The 21988-nt window shown below is 36.7% G+C and overlaps 2 protein-coding genes across 2 annotated transcripts; one reads left to right on the top strand and one right to left on the bottom strand.

The window, feature by feature from the left end:
- Positions 1-13398: 13398 nt before the first annotated feature.
- On the bottom strand, positions 13399-14784 carry LOC104222448 (heavy metal-associated isoprenylated plant protein 39-like). The gene is made up of 3 exons (XM_009773681.2): positions 14464-14784; positions 14103-14178; positions 13399-13978 (listed from the first exon to the last, which is right to left on the bottom strand). The coding sequence occupies exons 1-3, from the start codon at positions 14467-14469 to the stop codon at positions 13572-13574; spliced, it is 489 nt and encodes a 162-aa protein (XP_009771983.1). The 5' UTR covers positions 14470-14784; the 3' UTR covers positions 13399-13571.
- A 5966-nt stretch (positions 14785-20750) lies between these two features.
- Positions 20751-21739, top strand: LOC138888085 (uncharacterized). Its single transcript, XM_070169893.1, has 2 exons — positions 20751-20756; positions 20804-21739. The coding sequence occupies exons 1-2, from the start codon at positions 20751-20753 to the stop codon at positions 21737-21739; spliced, it is 942 nt and encodes a 313-aa protein (XP_070025994.1).
- Positions 21740-21988: the final 249 nt, after the last annotated feature.

The raw sequence follows: 21988 nt of genomic DNA, 5'->3' as shown, positions 1-21988 counted from the left end.
CCTGGAACCTTAATGCATTCAAACAGGGACGACGACACCACCTCTCAAATGAGAATTTCCACCAAATTCGAAAATATCAAGTCTAATTACTCCATCAACCTAAGCCTAAATATCTATAGTCTGATTGCCTTTCCTCCGTTGGGATTTAATGTCGAACCTCTAAACCATGAACTGAGAAATCCTCCTTTCGAGTCATTCACGGCCTCGACACATGAACGAGCATCAATCCAATTTACCAATACTGTACGATAACAATGCATGAACATCGTAATAATCTCTACATAGTCTCGAAACCATATGAAATACAGATACTGGGTTGAAACGACAAAACTCCCTTCCGCAAGGCGACGATAATAGCCCCAATCGAATATGCAGGGAGAAATATCCCGCACCACATCTGTAGCGCCATTGCAAATCCTCAATGCCCAATTGATAACAAGCACCGCACATCGTATAGGAATAAGTAGGAAGGAAATAAAGGCATAAGCTTCAATGGAATCAAATCGCACGACGAGGAATCAATAAGGGAAGTGCTCCTAATAGCCTCGTATCCTCTCGAAGATAATTACAGACGTCTTCGTACTGACACACAAGACTCTACTAGACTCGATCGTTACTCATGAGACCCAAGTGAACCTAAAGCTCTCATACCAAGCTGTCACGACCCAATACCCATTATAGGTTGCGATGGTGTCCAACGTCACTGTTAGGCAAGCCAACAGTGAACTAACAACTTAATAATTCATTTTATTATTTTCGAAATCATAATTGTAATTAAGTAAGGAGGTTTACACCTCCAAAATCACGGGTACATACATAACTAGTAGTCTAAAAAAGGAAATGAAAGGTGATAATAATATACAAATCTGTAGTCATCAACTAGAATATCCCAAAACTCGGTGTCACAAATGTTTGAGCATTTACTAAGGAGTACAATGGTAATACAACATCTGTCTAGAATGTAAATAAGACAGGAAAAAGTAAGTAATATGATGTAGACTTTGTGGGCTGTGATACGTAGCCTGGAATTTGCAGCTCACCATAAAGTCCTCGCAGCAGCTGCGCCAAGGTGACCACCAAATAAACCTGTCAGATCCTGCACATTTAGTGCAGAAATGCGCATGAGTACGTAAATCAACATGTACTCAGTAAGTATCTAGCCTAACCCTGGAGAAGTAGTGACGAGGGGTTGACATCGACACTTACTAGAGGTCTAATAAAGCAATATAATAAATCATAAGCAGACTTGAAGCACACAACAATAATGGGGTAAATCTGTAAGTTACATAATCTTCCAAAAAAATTCTTTTAAAGGTATGAATTTCTCAGTCTTGTACTCTACCTCAACAGCTCAAATGTATCAAGTACCAGTATCAAACGGATAAGAAATATCATATAAAATGCCAGGCATCAGTGGAAGATAATCTCGTGAATATTCGGACTGCCAGCAAAATAACGCACGATTATGTCGAGGTCATTCGGACCGATCTAGAATAATGTGTACACTGTCGAGGGTCGAGCGGCACAAAGCATAGATGTATCTATTATACTGCCGAGATGTTCGGCCCGCTCCACAAAAAAGGAAGAAAATTATCGAATTACGTACGAGACACGTTCTTACAATATAGTACATGAGCATAAAGTGAATGTAATATTTACCATTTCTCACATAACTTACTAACAACTCAAGGTGACAAGGCTATGCCTAATAAATATACATGTATCTCTATATGAATTTCAATTTATAAATTTGATTGATTAAGCCAGCAGAATGAGTTCAAATAATTCAAATATTACATGATAAAGTCCTAAGTCTACCCGGACAAAAACATGCTTTAGCTACATACGGATTCTTGTCACCTCGTGCATACGTAGAATCCACAACTAGTAGCACATAATAATTACATCACCTAAGGGGTAATTTTCCCCTCACAAGGTTAAACAGGAAATTTACATCGCTCTGAAGTTCCACAACCGGCTCAAATGCCTCTATAACACCTCAAATCGATGCCCATCAATACGAAACTGATCAAACAACATGAAAACTAATAAAAATATACCCCAATACTCATAATTTATTAATTTAAAACAAATTTCCACTCCATCCAAAAATTCAACAAAGCCAACCCCCGACCCACGCCTCGAAATTCAAAAAATTTATAAAATCCGAGAACTCATTCAACAACAAGTCCAACCATACCAAAATCACCCAATTTCGACATCAAGTCGCCACTCAAATCCCCAAATCTTACTCTCCAATCCCTAGCTCAAAATTCTCCAAATTCCACCTTAAAACACACATAATCTAGGTGAAAAATTCAATGGGTATTCAATATTAATAGATACAAATGACCAAAAGTGGCTTACCTCAAGAAATCCCGTGAAACCCCTCACAAAAATCGCCTCCAACCGAGCTTGCAAAGTCCAAAAATGAAGAAATCTTGGAACCTTTCGAATAAATTCACTGCCCAGGCATTTCGCACATACGGTTCACTTAAACGCTTCTACTGCCTCGCAGGTGCAGCCAAATCTCCTCTTCTACGGTCTAGCCTGAAGGCCCCTGCATTCGCTTCTGTGGACCAGAATCCACTTCTGTGGAGTCGCACCTACAACTTGAGATTCGCTTCTACGGAAACAACAACCTCACGGCCCCTCGCACCTGCACATCTCTTTCCCGCATCTGCGATCTCGCAGGTGCAGCCAAAACCTCGCATGTGAATCCCCTCTACCCAACACAACTCTGCACCTGCGATGCCAAACACGTCCCTACGGTCACGCACCTACGACCAAATCATTCACAAGTGCGATCACACCAGACCTGGTGCACTTCAGCAGTTCCCCAAGTCCAAACTCATCTTGATTTCCAATCCAAATCACCCTCGAGGCCCTCAGGACCCCATCCAAACATACCAATACATCCCAAAACATGATACAAACTTATTCAAAGCCTCGAATCATGTCAAACAACATCAAAATTATGAATCGACAGCCAAAACCTTTCTTTCAACTTTCCAACCATCAAACTTCGCCGAACGCATCTGAATTACGCTTTAACATCTCGGAATAATGCCAAACTTCACGTGCAAGTCACAAATTACGATACGAACATATTCCAAGGCTCGGAACCCCAAACAGATATCGATAGCACCCAATTCCACTTTAAATCAAACTTAAGAAATTCTTAAGCCTTCAAAATGCCAACTTTCCACGTTAAGCGCCGAAATGCTCCTAGGTCACCCGATACTCAACCCAAACACACGCTCAAGTCCGAAATCATCATACAAACCTATTGGAACCTTCAAATCCTGATTCTGTGGTTGTTTACTCAAAAGTCAAACCCTGGTCAACTCTTCCAACTTAAAGCTTCCGAATTTAGAATTTTCTTTCCAAATAAACTCCGAACTTCTTGAAATTCAATTCCAACCACAAATACAAGTCATAATACCTGAAGTGAAGCTACTCAAGGCCTCAAATCTCTATACGACGCGCTAGAACTCAAAATAACCGGTTGGGTCGTTACAACCGCGACTGCTCAATTCCTGTTGCTTGTCAAATGCTTAGCACTCTAAATTTCCCCACTAAAGCCCTGCATGGCGCGTCTCCTCATGCAACACGCTTGTGCAAATTTTACAGAGTTAATGTCCTATTTCGGCTTGGAGAAGGTGACTTCGTCTGGGCCCGACCTTACTTGGTATAAATATATGGAAAAATATTATTTCTGGACTTTTGACATACTTTTGACCTAAGGAAGCTAAAGAGGAGTTGGAAGAACACAAGCACAAGGATTTCATCATTCTTTCCTCACTCAAGAACTTAGTTTGGATCAAATATATGTTTTCCTATGCTTTAATTATATTTTTGATGAATTTCTCCATGTCTATGGAAGTTCCTTTTAGGGTTGATATATTTGATGTATTGATATTTGTTTGTGGATTATAACTCTAATTTTATATATTGAAGCATGTTTGGATGATTTAATCGTTGCATTTATATTCACTTGTTCATGTAATCGAGAGAGGCAGAACTTGTGATATCTTTGCATTATATTGTTGGTTGAGTTCATTAGTTCTTCTTAGTAATCGAAAGAGGCTAGTTGAATCATTGATTAAACCTAGTTAGGAGGATAATCAAGAGAGGTTCTCCTAAAGACCAATCCACTATGCATTCTTGCATATCTTCACAGAGCTTAAATTGGTTCATCTTGTTAGGTTGAAACTTAATCGAGAGAGGAATTTCTACTAAACATTTGAACTAATGATCAAGTGAATTCGAGAGACTCACTTGAACATTAGAAGTGAATTAACTAGAGTTAGATCCCAAATAATTATCTTGCACCTATTCTATCAAAACCATATCTTCTCCTATTGATATCTTTATTTGCTTAGTCCTTGCTTCGATTGTCATCATTCAATTAGCTCTAGATTCTTAGTTAATTTTAGTATAAATCACATAAAGCTCAACTGTTGATCATCTTGGATAGCAATCAATCTAGAAACTACAATAATATTGTTTAACTGCAATGTGGATACGATATTTTACTACACTATATTTGATTGTGAGTATAATTTTAAGTGGTTTTTTGCACTCGTCAAGGTGGTGGACGACGATATAGGTTACAACATCATCTTTGGGAGACCATGGTTGCACGAGATGGAGGCAGTGACATCAACATATCATCAATTGCTGAAATTTCCAACTTCCAAGGGGATTAAGCAAATAAGAGGCATCCAACCGGAAGCGAGAAAAATGAATGCAATCTCAGTTTCCAGTAGCAAAGGGAAGGAGCATGTGGCAAGTAATTACAAGAATCGGTGCCTGCTCCCGAGCAGAGTGAAGTCAACTAGGGGAAGAGTCATCAGAAACTTATTAGGTACCAAGATATTTTCAGGTACCAGCTGAAACAGACGCAACAAAGTCCACAGGGGAAGAATTTGAACAAGTCGCATTGTTTGAAAAGTTCCCGGAGAGGAAGTTTCACTTGGGGACATGACTGCACCCCCAACTCAGGTCTGGATTTATTGAATTCCTTAAATTTAATGTCAATTGTTTTGCGTGGTCGCATGCGGATATGACAGGTATCCCGCCAGAAGTAGCCATACACAAAAGCTTGGATCCTAGTATACCTCTGGTAAGGCAGAAAAAACATCCTATTGCCGAGGTTAGACACAAATTTGTCAAAGAAAAAGTAACTCACTTGCTTGATATCGGTTCAATCCGAGAGGTAAAGTATCCTGATTAGCTAGCTAACGTAGTAATAGTTCCAAAGAAAAATAATAAGTTTCGTATGTGCGTAGACTATAAGGACTTAAATAAGGCATGCCTAAAAAACTCGTTCCCATTTCCAAACATTGATCAAATGATTGATGCAACTGCTGGGTATGAGTTAATGAGTTTTCTCGATGCTTACTCCAGGTACAACCAGATCAAAATGAACCCGGAGGATTAGGAAAAAACTTCGTTTATCACAAATCTTGGCACATATTGTTACAATGTGATGCCCTTCGGGCTAAAGAACGCTGGAGCCACTTATCAACGGCTCGTGAACAAGATGTTTGAAAAGCAAATAGGGAACACCAAAGAAATTTACATCGATGATATGCTTGTTAAGTCTTTTAACGCAGGTGATCATTTTAAATACTTGAAATAAACTTTTGACATCCTAAGGAAGCATAATATGAAACTTAACCTCAAGAAGTGAGCATTCAAGGTCAGTTCCGGTAAGTTCCTGGTGTCATAGAGGGGGATCGAGGTTAACCTTGATAAAATCAAAGCCGTCGAATACATCCTAGATTAGCTATCATGCGGAAAAGAAGTTCAAATGCTAACAGGAAGATTGGCCGCTTTGAGCAGATTCATTTCCCGATCTTCTAAAAAATGCCATCATTTCTTTGCACTTCTCAAAAAGAAGAATAACTTTGAGTGTACATCGAAATGCCAGTAGTCTTTGAAGGATCTGAAAAGGTATTTGTCAAGTCCTCAATTACTATCAAAACCGGAGGAAGGCAAACAACTACTGATCTACTTAGCGGTCTCGGAGGTTGTGGTAAGTGTTGTTTTAGTCCGTGAGGACAAAGGTACGCAATCTCCTAGTTACTATGTTAGTAAAATTTTAATGGGAGCAGAAACTCTCTACCCACATCTGGAAAAAATTAGCCTTAGCTCTCTAGTCGCCGCTCGAAAGCTAAGGCCTTATTTCCAATGTCACTTGATAGCTGTGGTGACCACTTTTTTGTTGTGGAATATTCTTCATAAGCCCGAACATTCATGTATGCTATCCAAATGGGCCATCGAAATGATCGAATTTGACATAGAATATAAACCTAGGACTGTAATTAAGTCACAAGTTTTGGCCAACCTTGTGGCTGATTTCAGTCAATGACTTTTACCTTCGGCTACCAAAGAAGCAGAAATAGTGTTGGAATCGGCATCAGGATTTTGGACCTTGTTCATGGATGGAGCTTCCAATGTGGAAGGGTCTGGGCTCAGCATAGTATTAATCACGCATTCGGCATAGTATTTGAGGGCCAATTCTTTCCACGTGGGATTCTGGCTTTAGTAACGTCCAAGATCTTCTGAACCCACTAGTCCAAGCCTTCAACCCTAGGTGGTACCTACCGAGTTGCTGAAACGAGCGAAAGAAGAGGGGTCAATAAAAATATGAGATGATCTTTAATGAAAGAAAAGACAAATGGAGAACTTACGAGTGCGGTTCCAGTATTACGGAAATGATGAAGTCGTGGCCAGAGTAATATAACTGGTGGCAACTGCAATGAACTGTTCCATCCACCGATGGTCATTGTCATCATTTATGCTGGATAGCAGAGCATGGTGGCCACACTTGCTGAAATTTATCATTCCCTCGCGAGAAATCTTGGGGGAGTAAAGATTCATTAATCGAGCTAGGGTTAGCTCATTTCCCTTCTCCTAGCATAAGCACTGAAGACAAGCGACTGTCCTCCACACAGAAAGAATTGCTTATGCCAGGCATACCTGGTAGCGGATGCAAAACTCCACGATGATGGAGTCAAGTTCTCCACTCAAAGAGAACGACCCCAAAGTTAAGGGGTACATAAAAAAATACGTAAAACACTTCTTAGGTAAGGTTACCTGCTCTGCCAGGGAGCGATAATGTCTAGATCTTGGTAATGATAGTCTTCCTTCACAATAGGAATACTGGAAGGATGGATGGAAGAAGGGTATACGTTAACGGACCATGTACGAGGGTGAGCGGAAAGATACTTCTCTTCGAAGTCCTTAGTCATGACAAGACTCTTTGGGATGATGGTTCTCACTATATGAGGAGCAGCGTCATCAGCTTTACCTTTGTTCTTTAAGGAACTAGGATTTCTGTAAGAAGAGGCCATTTTTTATCAGAAAAAAGGAGGAAGGTTTTCTCTCAGGAAGAAGGTTAAAGAAATTTTGAAGACAAAGTACGAGTTGAGTAAAGAGAGTTGGAGAAAGTTTGAAGAATTATGAAGTGTAAATGAAGAAGTTTGATGCGTAAAAATAAAGGAATAGGTGGCTAAAATCATGGCCATAATTACCTCGATAACCGGCAAAAATGATGTTGAATCGTGGGATGATGCATGTTCGGGGCATTAAATATGGAGAGACGTGAGTCTAATCAACTGACAGAAACTTTTCAAAGAGTGTCAGAGAATTTTTTGCCAAGAAAGGTATCTCTACCAACTTCCCAGTGATACAAAGTTATGCCACCGGAAAGGAGGGGGACTATCTGATGGGGTAAAATATGTTCATATTTTATGATCGCATGAGAAAGCGACACGTCGAGCCGAAGACAGAAGATAGTCAAACCCGAAAGCAATGATCTCGCTTGTTATCGGAGAAAATGATACTTATAAAGACAAAATAAATGCCGCTATCTGGTAGCATTCAATGAAAATATTCTACAACATTAAGTGCATGATCCATTATAGAGAATATGGCATTCATCGCCTACCGTTACACATTCTTCAATTGCCCTCATAATTGACATTAAAGAGGGACTTGATCCTAGGACCTTATTCCCTAAATGTAATTATTAGTAGTGAGCTCTATCGTCATTGTAAGGATGAATTTTCTGAAAAGCAAAAGCTCAATAACATTTTATTTTTTTGCTTATTTATATTATTCTTACTATCTCCTGAAGCTCTGCGCCCGGGACTAAGATATCTGCCGATTCATTTCAATTTCAAGGCTAAGTCTTATATTTTTGTCTAATTCATCTATTATTTTTGGATCAAATTAATTCACTTATCTATAAACCACGAACAAATTCAATTGTACCGTTTTACGGATAAACAAATATAAATAATTGAAATAGAACAATAGAAGAAGACATATGATTAAGTTGGAAATAAATCACATGCATTTAACACATTTTCTACTAATTTTTCGTATTAGAGCTGTGCATTCTCTCCGTGATAATTTGGTTAAATGTATTCTTAGAAGAAGAAAAATGTGTTAAATGTACATTTTTAGTAAAGTAGGGAGACTTATACATACATTTTCTAGGTTTCGATTTGTAAAGCATATTCTCCTTGTGGTTTTAAATATTATATAAATTCTTCTCTTTTTGATATACTAATACAAGTATATATAAAGTTGCCACATAATATAATTAATTCATAGAAGAAAAAACGCTTAATTTTTTTTCCTGGTATTGTGATATCGTAGTTTTCAAATAATTTTGAATCGTAAATCTTATCCTAAAATCCGTTCAAAATTGTCATATAACACACATTCAACGATAAAAAAAAAATTAAGAAAAAATGAAAGTAGTCTTATTATATAAATGAAAAAAATAAAGTTAATACATGAGGGGGCAAATATGTTCATTGCTCATTACAACAGTGATGTTATATATATAATACTTAAAACATATAAGGAGGTAGATGGTAATTTGCAAACTCAAACCTCAGGAAAGGGTGTGTACGTAATTCTGTCAATAAAGTATTTGGTCGCTTTAATTTCTGTACTAAAAAATTATGCACTTGTTATGCTGTATAAGTATCCAGCGTACGTGGAATAACAATAATACACATATCAAATATATGTAATAAAATGACATAAAACAATTACTACTTGTTTGGTTTATCATTTCTTACTTATTATCTCTGGTTTTTTTCTAACAATGTTTGTAGTTTTGAGTTTAAATGTCAATAAAGTTTATAATAAAAGTTTCATGTTTAAAGGAGGAATAGAAGATTGATTTATTTAACTAATTATTATCACATATTTTAGTATACCTCGTTTTAATTTTCATCTTAAACAATTCTCTATTGACATGATAAAAGATGAAAATGCCAAATGTATATTATTTTAATTATATTACTCTATTGTTGTTATATTCTTATAGATGACGTGATCAGAGCTATTTTCAACAATAGCTCATTAGTTATTATTCTGTATAGTAAATTGCTACGTAATAATTTCATATGATTTCGCAGATCAAACACCCTTAATTGTTTTAACAAAGTTTATTGCTTCTTACATTGTGTATCACAAAGGTGCCAAGCGAGAACTGTTGGTTTCGTCACTAAGTTCTAATCGATAATATCAAAGATAGCATTAACATAAGGCATCAAAATTTGGTATACCAAACAAAAAAGAAAGTGAACAAATTTTGAGAGGACGACTTCGAATTTTATTCATTTTTCTTAAAATAATAATACGACGTTTGTCATTATCGATTGAATTTGTAATGGTTTCGGATTAGCTCTTCTGCTGACCTTGAATTACAGTGACCCTCATATTAATTAACTTTGTTCTTCAATCTCCCAAACAACTTGTTACAAGAGGATTTTCTCACAATTGATTGAGATATGTTTTTCTTATATTTTATTTACATAAAATTGGCTTTTTGTGGCAAGCAAAAGTTACATATTGTTGATGCAACATTTACGTACGGAACATTTCTTTAAATGCCGCCTATTGCAGTGGCGAAGCCACATGCTCCTGACCTCCCTTCGTTGAAAAATTGAATTGTGTATATGGATAAAATATAACGTTTTAGGGATATATAATACATATTGAACACCCTTTGTAGGAATGTTTTTTCACTTCTTTCAAATTTAAATACCCTTGGAAAAATTTCTAGTTTCGGCACTGCCTATAGGGATCCAGAGACCTATTTAATAGATAATCTTTAAATGCTTCACAAAATAGCCGTCTCTGTCACTCCTAATTGTTTTTATCACAAATTCTGAGGTCAGTAATCGCACAGTTTTCATCTAGAACTAACGTTTTATTCTCAAATAATTGCATGGTTTTTATCTAAAATGACGTTTTACGGTTATTTGAAATTTGAAAACTCTGTCAAAGTACAAGGTGAGTTCTCAAAGTAGTAGTATTGAAAATTTTCTAGTGCAGGCTAAATTTTGCCTTATAAATTGTGTCGCATTGATGGAGGTAATAGTCCTGGACCCTACTCGACATAAAAGAACTCCCCCATTCGGACTTTGGACCACGGCAAAAATAAATATGGTGATGACTTTTTGTGGGTGTTATCTTAACTAGTCCATTCTTATTACGCTTCACAACAACAATTTGTCAGAGTTGGCGGCTACAATTTCAATGTTTTTCTTTTTAGAATATATGGCATTACGATCAACAAATAATAGACTGTAGTATTACTCAAATTATCACTCTATTATCCGAAATTACCTATTAAAGTTATTTTTCTTTCGTTTGTAACAGTAAAGTCACTCAACTATGCATATAACACTCAGAAGGTCACTCGACTAAATTTCTCAAAATTTTAATTGCCAAATACTTATTTTATTCTCTAAATTATCAACTTTTGTCTTCTTTATTTTTTAAAACTTTTTAATATTATATTTTTTTCTCTTTTTAATTTATATTATGGACTTACCTATAAAATAAATAAATTTTATTTATGAATTAAAAAAGTAAAAATAGTATTTAAGCATATATAATATTGGTAATAGTGTTTAAGCATATATAATATTGAGCATAGTAAGAAAAATAATTTTTTTCAATTTGTTTGTAATAATAATTTTGATATTAAAAACAAAAACTCAATTATTTATACTAAGAATGAAAGAAAATAAAAGTTTTATAATATATATTTCATGCACGTAATATAGAAATAATTATTTAAAATAAAGCTATTCTTATGCTCCCATATACATTATATATTCTTGAAAGTACGCTCAATTATATTATTATTTCGATATTTTATATGCTAGAAAACTAATTTTTTATTTTTATTTTATAGATAAAATTTATTTGTTCTATAAGTAAGTCCATACTATATATAAAAAGGAGAAAAAATTATAAAAGAAGAAAACAAAAGTTGATAATTAGAAGGTAAAACGGATATTTGACAATTAAAAGTTTGAGAAATATGGTTGAATAATCTTCTGAGAATTATAGTTATAGTTAAGTGACTTTTCTGTTACAAACAAAAGAAATATGATTTTACTTATAATTTCAGATAATAGAATGACAATTTAAATAGTGGACTCAAATTACATCGAAAAGTCCCCGTGGACATTCTAGCACGCACTAATTGACTAGATAGGAGCTGAATTCCGTAGCCAATTCAAATTGTATTGTTTTTTCCGTACTGTTTTACTGTACCAAAATTGTAGAGAAGATTCAATTTTACGGGGTCTTAAATGTACTTAAATTTGAAACACCAGAGTGTGAGATACCCCTAAGATGATAACGGTTCTAATTTTTGGCATGAATTTTCTCTTTAATAAAAAGGGCTAAAACCCGCCGGCCCCCCTAACTAACCTAAATTAAGAGAAATTTTCATAATGCATTATCTTTTAGGGGTAATTATCTATTTATAGATATCATTCGCTATATTACGGATTGTAGATACGTTTTCTGTTGTTATAAGATGTATTCGATGTATTTAAGCTACTATATTCATGAATACAATAGCATTTTTAGGCGTGAAACATGGGATTACAGCTAGATAGATTTTTGTATTCGATTGTATTCATGGCGTGAAACATGGGATTACAGCTGGACGAATTATTGTATTCGACTGTATTCACGACGTGAAACAGGGGATTACACTATTTTTAAACGGAAAGTGAATCAATTAACATAATCGACTCCTTATATAACTCAATAAACTCAATTACAACACACAAATTTTGTATTTTCAGTTATAAAAAAAATTCTCAACCTAAAAATACCCCAAAAATATAGCAATCTTTAGAGAAATGATATAATACATCTGAACATATAAATTATATTAATTAAAAAAACATATGAATACATTCATGGCATATAGCGAGACAGTGAATACAATAAAATACATTGATACATTGAGATTGAGTTACAATGAAAAAATAGACAATCAATACAACGAAATGCATGAAAATACAGCGTGATACATTGAAATATATTAACAGAAAACCAAGTTGTTCAGCCCTAAATTGAATTTCTGGACATGCTCGATAACCTCCTCAGCTTTATCATCGACAAATTGAATCCTCGTATATTCCGACAGCTTTCCTTGAAGATCAAGTTCAACCTTAACCCTAGTTGTGTTAGGTCTAGACCTTTCTTGAGTGGCCTTATCAATAGCAATGGGCTTACCTGCTGCTGAGGCAATAGACAACGATGATTTCTTCGTGAACAACATAGGTGGCAGATTCGAAAGCGAGATCCAAACAAAGGCTCTTGAAGTCTCTTCTTTAGGGTTAAATCCAATAGTCCATGGAAATAACCTAAACTGATTTTCTTTCCCATTCAAGGATATGTAGTTAACAGATTCAGCTCCTGCAAGAACATAGTCATCATATCTGTCAAATCTAATCAAAATATGTCTTCTTGCAAGCCATCCAATAAGGCATCGTCCTTGAGTTCCAAACTACAAAGGCAGTTGTTTGTGCAGCTGTAGCATATCAGATTGTCGCCCTAGTGAGAGAGGAGAGAGCGTGGGGGTTTTGATTAATGGTAGGTAATATGGGTGAGAGAAATTTTGAGATTGAGCATCGTGTTTTCAGGGAATAGAGAAGAGAATGACATGTATCAAAGTAGAGAGAGAAAGAAAATAGTGTAACTGAATAGCGTATTTAGTGGCTTAGGGGTAGGAGGTAACCAAAATTAGATATTTTGCTATAAACATTAAAAGATATCTATTGAATATAATTTTTTAAAATAGTATTTATTTAAAATAAATAAGGTGTTAACCTTTGCTACGTAAAAATTCCCTAAATGAATAGGGCTAGTGAATTCCGAATACCCGAAACGTAAGTTTGATAACAATCTTTTTGCTGAAAATTACAGATATATCAAACAAAATATTCCAATAGGTGCATCAATTTCGAGCTCCACACCCACTGATTTATTACTAAAGATGTTCTAATAAATCCAAATGCCCGTCCGTTTACTTAAAATAAACAAACAAAATTATTGAAGCACAACAAAAATGTTAGAGAGGGGTAAAGAAAAGAAAAGGTTTGTACAAGATATTTGTTTCTTAATTACTACTCTATAATCTCTCAAAACTCACAGAAATATATAGTACTGTAATAGATATGAATTGAATCCAATAATCGATATAACGACTTAACATGAAAAACTCAGCAGATAACACAGGAATTAGGATCCTCTTCGACACTTCGCTGATGATAATAAGAAGGAACAGGAGGCTGATAATGTTGATAAGGTTGCTGATAATGGTAATACATAGGAGCTGGGAAAGCCTTCATTACTGGATGGGAATCATCTTTCCCGTCTTTCTTCTTGTCATCTCCTCCCTTTTTGTCATCTCCTCCTTTTTTTCCGTCGTCTTTTTTGCCTTCTTCTTTCTTGCCTCCCTCATCTTTTTTGCCATCGTCCTTCTTCTTCTCTGGCTCTTTTGCTGGTCCAACAGAGAGGATATCAGTGTGACAGAGTTTCCTTAATTTGGAAACTAGTGAAACTGGATCTACGTTTCCTGTTATTGTTAACTTCTTCTCCTTTGAGTCTATTGCAATTGATTCAACTCCTGTAATAGAAATTCAGAGAAATAACAAATCAAAATTGAGAAACTTTACTATTTCGGGATCTGGGCTTCTAGAACGTTCACGATTGCTGTAGAAATATTAGTAAAAAGTAGCGTATAATTTTACCTTCAAGACCAGACACTTTTTTCATGGCCTTTTGCTTGACTTTCTCATCGAAATACTCCAACTTCAGTACGACTTTCTGTGAAAGAAGAAGAATAAAACTTTAGAGATTAAAGCTCCAATAAAACTCAATCAACTTATCAAAAACATATTTCTACAGATAAATCAGTATCCACGCACTGAGAATTGCCCAGTTATAGATATCAACAAGCCAATAGTTAGCAGGTAGTATATACTTTGTATAAAGTGCGCAAATAGAGTTTTGAGTCTAAATTATACTAATATTTCTGGAGAATAAGAATCTGTAATTGAGGGGGAAAAAAAACAGAGAAAATATGCAGAAATCGGAGAGAGAAAAGCTAACCTTCATCTTTTTTAGCGGAGAAATTCGATTCTGCTTTTGGGGTGTGGGAGAAAGTTGCAGATCAAGATCTTCTTTCTTAGATTATTCCTTCTATAAATAGACGAGGAATTAAACAAAGGGAATATTCAAAGGGGGTGGGAGAGAGGTCCAAGAAAAAGAAGAGAAATCAGAAACGAAACGCGTTGAAGCTGCACAAGTGTGGAATGAGCTTTTTTAGTGCCTTGTATTTATATGGGATGATTTTTGACACTGTTGAGTAGGGAGTAGAGTTAGGGACTAAGAGGGATGGAAGGAGGAAGCAACCAAGTCAAGAAAATGTGCAAGGATCCCAAGTCCACGGTCAATAGTTTTTAAGTAATCAAATGTGGCTGCGACTCGAATCATAGTAAATATTTTTCTCCTTTTCTTTTTTACTTTTACGGAAACAAATTGTGTTCACATTGCACTGTTGCAGAGGCGCGCTGTTCAACATGACTAGAAAAAAAAATAATTTAAATAATTATACATATGGTTTAAACTAAAAATAATTGATAGATATATTAATATATATATAATTAGTGCATAACTTAGGTATATCGACTAAAAAAGTTAAACGTCAGTTTAAGTGACTATTTGTGTAAAAATTCCTTGAATAAACGGACCACATCGTTCAATTTCTCCTCACTTTTAAATTCCAATGTAGAGGAATACTTCTTTTTTTGTTTTTTTTTTTCCAAATCACTCGAAATAAATTTCTTCCTTCTTTAATTTAATGTTCATATTTTTATTGTTATTCTACCTAAATATATGCATAAATGTAGGGTAAGGTTGCGTACGATAGACTCTTGTGGTCCGGCCCTTCTCCGGATCTCACGCATAGCGGGAGCTTAGTGCACCGGATTGCCCTTTTTTTTACCTGAATAATATGTTTTTCGATTCAAAATATTCACTTTTCTTTTATGGTCTAGGCTAAAAAAATAATTCGCTTTCTAAATAATAGAAATTTTTAAATATATAATACTCACAAAAAACCAAATAGTATGGAAAGGAAAGACTACCATTTTTCCTCGTCAACGCATTAATTTTAGGTATAAACTCATTTGTTCTTGAACTATTCAAGGCCCTGAACTCCAGAAGTCAGTTTCGTCCTTTGGATTAAGAGTTACTCATTTCATTTCTCCCCTAATTGAATGTTTTATTTGACCTTGCACGTAGATCAGAGACGGATGAGAAATGTTACTATTTTAATACTTATAACATGGGTGGGTGTAACATTTTAGTTTTACATTAAACTGGAGCAAAAGTTGTACGGAGATAGTAGAAGTGGTTCACATTTATTCAGCTTTTTATTTTCCTTCTATATTCATATCGATCCAATATTTTTAAAATGTTGCAAGGTTGAAAATTTTTATGCGTAAGAATACTTAAAAGAATTGACAGTCCACTGTTTGGCATGAATGGTTGATATTCATTTTGCGATGGAGGAAGTAATTTGTCAATTTATTACACGACACAATTTTTTAGCTAGCGTGGAACGACCCAGCCGGTCGTTTCGAGAGTAATAGTCCCGATCTCTTATTAACTACTTTTCCCATATCTATTTTCTGCTATTGTGACTTGCCGGGAGGTTTCGTTTTGCTTTTTAGCGTGTTTTGGGACACTTAGTCCCTAAATAGTACCTTAAGTTTTAGAATTTGGACAATAGTCAGAACAGTATGAAGACGGCTCTAGAACGGAATTTCGTCAATCCGTTGCTCCGTTGGGTGATTTTGGGATTAGTAGCGTGTCCGGATTGTATTTTGGAGGTCCGTAGCTCAATTAGGTTTGAAATGGTGAAAGTCGAATTTTTGGAGTTTTGAACCCGTAGTGAAACTTTTGATATCGCAGTCGGATTTCGATTCCGAAAGTTGGAATAAGTCCGTAATGTTGATTTTGACTTGTGTGCAAAATTTGGGGTCAATTGGATGTGGTTTGGTTGGTTTCGGCATCGGTTATCGAATTTGGAAGTTTCAAGTTCTTTAAGTTTGAATCGGAGGATTTGTGATTTTAGCGTTATTTGATGTGATTTGAGGGCTCGACTAAGTTCATATGGTATTTTAAAATTGGTTGGTATTTTTGGTTAAGGTCCCGGGGTCCTCGGGTGAGTTTCGGGGTGAGTTTTGAGCGAGTACGGATTTTGGCACTCTAATGTTGTTCCGGGGGTATTTGGAATGCTGAGGCAAAAGGGAAGTGCGGACCTCAGAGGAATTGTGCGGACCGCACAGTTTTGTGTGTGGGCCGCACAATTTTGTGTGCGGCCGCACTCAGGAACTCTCAGATTCGCTGGTCCAACTTCGGAAGCTTATATCTTTTGATTTACAAGAAATTTTGAGATGATTGAAAAACGAAAGTTGTAGTCTTTCATGTCTAGTATCTAGAAAGGTAAAGAAGTCATAATTGGGATACCTATAGAAAAAGTTATGGCCAAAATACTAAAGCCTAGCAGTGCAGTCACCAAGAGAGTGCGACCGCACAATTTTTGTGCGACCGTAGGAGCTGGTGTAACACCACGTAAATTTGAATCAGTTGTGGATGCATTGAATGAGTATTAATGTTATGGTTATCAATTGGTTATGATAATAAGTGTACGAGGCATATCATAAGTGATTTGGGGTCCAAGGAGAGGCCTAAGTCTAAGTCAAGTTTGAAAATTTCATGATAGACTAAAATTCCAATGAGCACGCACAAGACCAAATGTTTGCACGAGCATATCTACATTTATATAAGGTTTTATACGATGCACAACATATCAAATAAAAGATCTTTGAGTCTAGTTTCTAGTGCTTCAAACCGTTCGTCATTTGGACACTCCTGTCAGAAGTTATGACCAAATTACCAAAAGATCGCAGAATTTTACACTACCGCGCCGCCCCATGTGTCGCCCCCATGCGGTGTGGCTGTGTAGATTAACAGAGCACCTCCAAATTTCGTTTCTAGACACATTTTTCATTACCGCGCCACCCCATGTGTCGTCCCATCCACCGCGGCTGTGCAAATCTTCATTTTTTTTCAACCCGACCCTATTTTGATATAAAACCTTAGGGGGTTATTTTTCCCACTTCATTTGGACGAATTTTATCATTTTCCTCCACTCTCTCAAAACCTCCAACCCTTCTCATCTTCAAGGTAAGCAATCCCCATTATCTTGGTGTGAATTCCATCATTTATACACGAATATTGATGAAATCTACACATAAAATACTTAGATCTTCAAGGGATTTCTTCAAGAACTCAAAGGAGAGTTTTGCAAGATTTCTTCCAAAAAGGTAATCCTACACCCTTAGACTTACATGTATGGATTTATTAAGGGAATATGAGTATGAATAAGTATTGGAACTCTTGGTATGGTGATTGGAAACCATAAGTTCTCAATTTGATTACACAACTATTATAGAGATTGAAAGATGTTTATTTAATGAGACTTTGTTGGTTGGGTATGGATGGATGGTCATATATGTGATTTTGGAAGTTATAAATTGGTTAATCATGATGGTGGGATAAATTATTGATGAATGGTGGTAGTTAGATGAACTAATTATATGGTGATGAGATGTAGAGATTTATGCCTACAAGGTGTTTGATAATATGCCTAAATGGCTTAAGTTATGGAATTTGTTACTAATATTGGGTTCCATTGGATGTTGCTATTGTAGGTTGAAGGTTCTTAGTATTGTGGATCATTGTAGTATCATTAAGGGGCAAAATTGAGGTATGTAAGGCTAACTCTTTACGTTTGGGAATGTCTATGATTCTCCCTACGTTCCATTCATTATGACCAATACCAGTTTCCTCAGAAAGTAACTATGCCTTAGTTCCCTGAATAGTAGTAGAACTTCTATTCTCTAGATGGCATAGTTTCATAATCATTTGATATTCTATGAGTTTCAGTTATGACAAATCAACTTATTATGAATACTCATCTCAGTCTAATCATATTCACTATTCCAGTCATGTAACTAGGTATGGCTCATTGTTTCAGTATCATGTATTGCAGTATGATTCTAAATTCCTGAATGTTGAACACCTGTATTTGGGCCTAAGGCCGTAGTTTTTGCCTTATGCATGTTTGGGCCTGATGTCGTAGTTTATTCTTTTTGCTTTTTTGGGTCTGAGCCGTAGTTATGTATACGTATACTTGGGCCTGAGGTCGTAGCTTGTGCACATATATAGATTGGGCCCGAGGTAGTAGTTTATTAGTTAAAAAGGTTGTTCATCATTCAGAAGAGGGAGTATTCATATCCTTGCTTCCTTGTTCAGTTATCAGTTTATCTGCTAGCAGTTAAGTTTCAGTTTCAGTATCAGTCCAGTTATTAGTTATCATTTCAGTTTCAGTAGTTATCATTTCAGTTATCAATTATCAATTCTCAGTTATCAGCTTAGTTTCAATTTCAGCATTTTTAATTCTTTCTTTCAGTTGCTTTACATACCAGCGCAATTCAAATGTACTAACGTCCCTTTTTGCCCGGGGCCTGCATCTCGCGATACAGGAAACAATTTTCAGGTTGACGATTCTACTTGCTAGGACATCTCGTATCATCTACTGGTGAACCCCAGTCTTTCGGGGCCTTATCTCTCTTTTGTTTTAGTCATTATAGTATTTCAGTTAATAAGGTATACCGGGGACCCTGTACTGGTAAACAGTTAGCATTTTCAGTATTCTTTAGAGGCTCCATAGACTATAACTCAGTCATCAGATATTAGCAGGCTTTCATGTGTTAGCCTTGTCGGCTACTTGTTTATATTTGCAGACCTTTTAGTATTTTCCGCATCTATAATATTTCAGTTAGACTCTTTAGTAGATTATCATGTTTTATATTTACCTCTAGCTCATAGTTATACCACATGTTGATCTAGCCATATTGTTGGTTCATTCGGTCACATGCAGTCAGACACCGAGTGTCGTGTTATGCCCAGACCATAGTTCGGGCATGATGAAGCTTGGTATCAGAGCCCTAGATTCAAGAGTCCTAGGGAGTCTATGAAGCCGTATCCAGTGGGGTCTCTTTTATGTGTGTGTGCGCGCCACACATGTACACAGTTGACCACCAAGACATCTAGGATTGTTCCATTTATTTCATACTCTAGATCGTGTAGTTAGAGCTATGCTTTCAGGAATCTTTCTAAACCATGCGAATTGCGTATTTAAAAAAATGCCTGCAAAAAGAAAGTACACCAGGAGGGCCTCAACTACTAGCCAGGGGGCCACGACTATTGCTGCTCAGGAGGAGGACACTCCGGCCAGGGGGCTGCATTGGGCTCAGTGCCCAATGCTTCAGACATAAATGTCAGGGGAGCTATCTAGTTGCTCACCCAGATTGTTGCTACACAGGCTCAAAGGCAGGGAACAAGTGATGTTCATGAGATGGGTAGTTCCAGGTTTAGGGAATTCCTTAACATGAAACCTCCCGTCTTCACAGGGTCCAAAAAGGATGAGGATCTGCAAAACTTCATTGATGAGGTTTAGAAGATACTTTGAGTGATGCATGCTACAAATACTAAGGCAGCAGAGCTTGCTACATACCAGCTTAAGGATGTTGCCAACACTTGGTATGAAATATGGGAAGAGTCCCGAGGGGAGGATGCGGCTCCTGCGACTTGGAAGGAGTTTGCAAATACGTTCCTTAAGCATTTTCTACCCATTGAGGTCTTGTAAGCTAAGGCTTTGGAGTTTGAGAGACTCAGACAAAATGATATGAGTGTGAATGAGTACTACCTCAAGTTCATCTCTCTGGCCAAGTATGCTCCGGAAATGGTACGTGATATGTGGGCCAAAGTTAGGCGGTTTTTGTTGGGACTTTCAGATGATTTGTTTGCTGATGCTAATATAGATGCTCGGAATAATGACATGACCATCACTAAGATAGTTGCCTTTGTTCAAGGGAATGAAGATAGGTTGAAAGAAGAAGAGCGGCTACAGAAATAGAAGGATAGGGAATTCAGCAAGAGAACTAAGTCTGTAGGAAATTTCAGCCACGGGGGATCTCAAGCATGAGGCGATCACTAGTTCTTCAGGAAATCAAAATCAGGACCTGCTCCATATTCAGCTAGTGCACCAGTTCTGAGGTCAAAGTTTAGCAAGAAAAACCAAAATTTCAAAGCAGCAGGCTCACAGTCACAGACTAGTGTGGGCTACAGAGGCCTTGAGTACCCTACTTGCAATACGTGTGGTAAGAAGCATCCAGGGATGTGTCATTTGGGCACAAATAGTTGCTTTGGGTGCAGTCAGTAGGGCCACTTCTTGAGGGATTGTCCATCAGTAAAGTAGAATAATGGAGGCAATGTTGCTCAATCCACTAATTCAGCAGCCCCTCATAACTCTCAGGCCCAACAAAGGCGCGGTGCAGCAAAGTCTAGTAATGCAGGCGGTGGTCAAAACTGCTTGTATGCACTAGCAAGCCGTCAGGATACAGAGGCTCGTGGAGATGTTGTCACAGGTATGCTAACAATATTCACTTTTGATGTCTATGCTCTTATAGATCCGGGATCCACCCTATCTTATGTAACCTCATATGTTGCTAAGAAATTTGGGATAGAACCCGAAAAGTTGTGTGAACCCTTTGAAGTGTGCACTCTAGTTGGAGAATCAGTTATAGCAAGGTATATATATAGGGGATGTCCAGTCAAAGTGTATCATCGTCTTACTGCAACAGACTTAGTAGAATTAGAGACGGTAGACTTCGATGTGATCATGAGCATGGATTGGTTAGAGTCCTGTTATGCCACAGTGGGTTGTAGAACCAAAATAGTAAGTTTTGAATTTCACGGTGAACCAGTCTTAGAATGGAAGGGTGATGCAGTAACACCTAGGGGTAGGTTTATTTCCTATCTTAAAGCCAGAAAAATGATCTCCAAGGGATATATCTATCACCTGGTTCAAGTTAAGGATGCATATGCTCAGATCCCCACTCTTCAGTCGATACCAATTGTAAATGAGTTTCCAGAAGTGTTTCCCGAAGATCTCCCTAGAATCCCTCCCGATAGAGAGATTGACTTTGGAATTGATCTACTTCCAAGCACTAAATCGATATCTATTCCACCTTATAGAATGGCTCCAACAGAGCTGAAAGAGTTAAAGGTCCAGTTGAAAGATCTTCTGGATAAAGGATTTATAAGGCCAAGTATCTCACCTTGGGGCGCACTGATCTTGTTTGTCCGAAAGAAGGATGGGTCTTTGCGTATGTGCATTGACTACCGTCAGTTGAATAAAGTCACCATCAAGAACAAGTACCATCTTCCCAAAATAGATGATCAACTTTAGGGTGCCCAATGTTATTCCAAGATTGATCTCAGATCAGGATACCATCAGTTGAAGGTTAAGGAAGTTGATATTCCAAAAATAACTTTCAGGACTCGATATGGGCATTTCGGATTTTTGATAATGTCATTGGGTTTAGCGAATGCACCATCAGCTTTCATGGACCTTATGAATATGGTCTTCAAACCTTATCTTGATTTGTTCGTTATCGCGTTTATTGATGACATCTTGATTTATTCCCGTCGCAAGACA

Source organism: Nicotiana sylvestris, chromosome 3, assembly GCF_000393655.2.
Source record: "Nicotiana sylvestris chromosome 3, ASM39365v2, whole genome shotgun sequence".
Taxonomy (NCBI): domain Eukaryota; kingdom Viridiplantae; phylum Streptophyta; class Magnoliopsida; order Solanales; family Solanaceae; genus Nicotiana; species Nicotiana sylvestris.
This window is presented reverse-complemented; position numbering and strand designations above follow the sequence as displayed.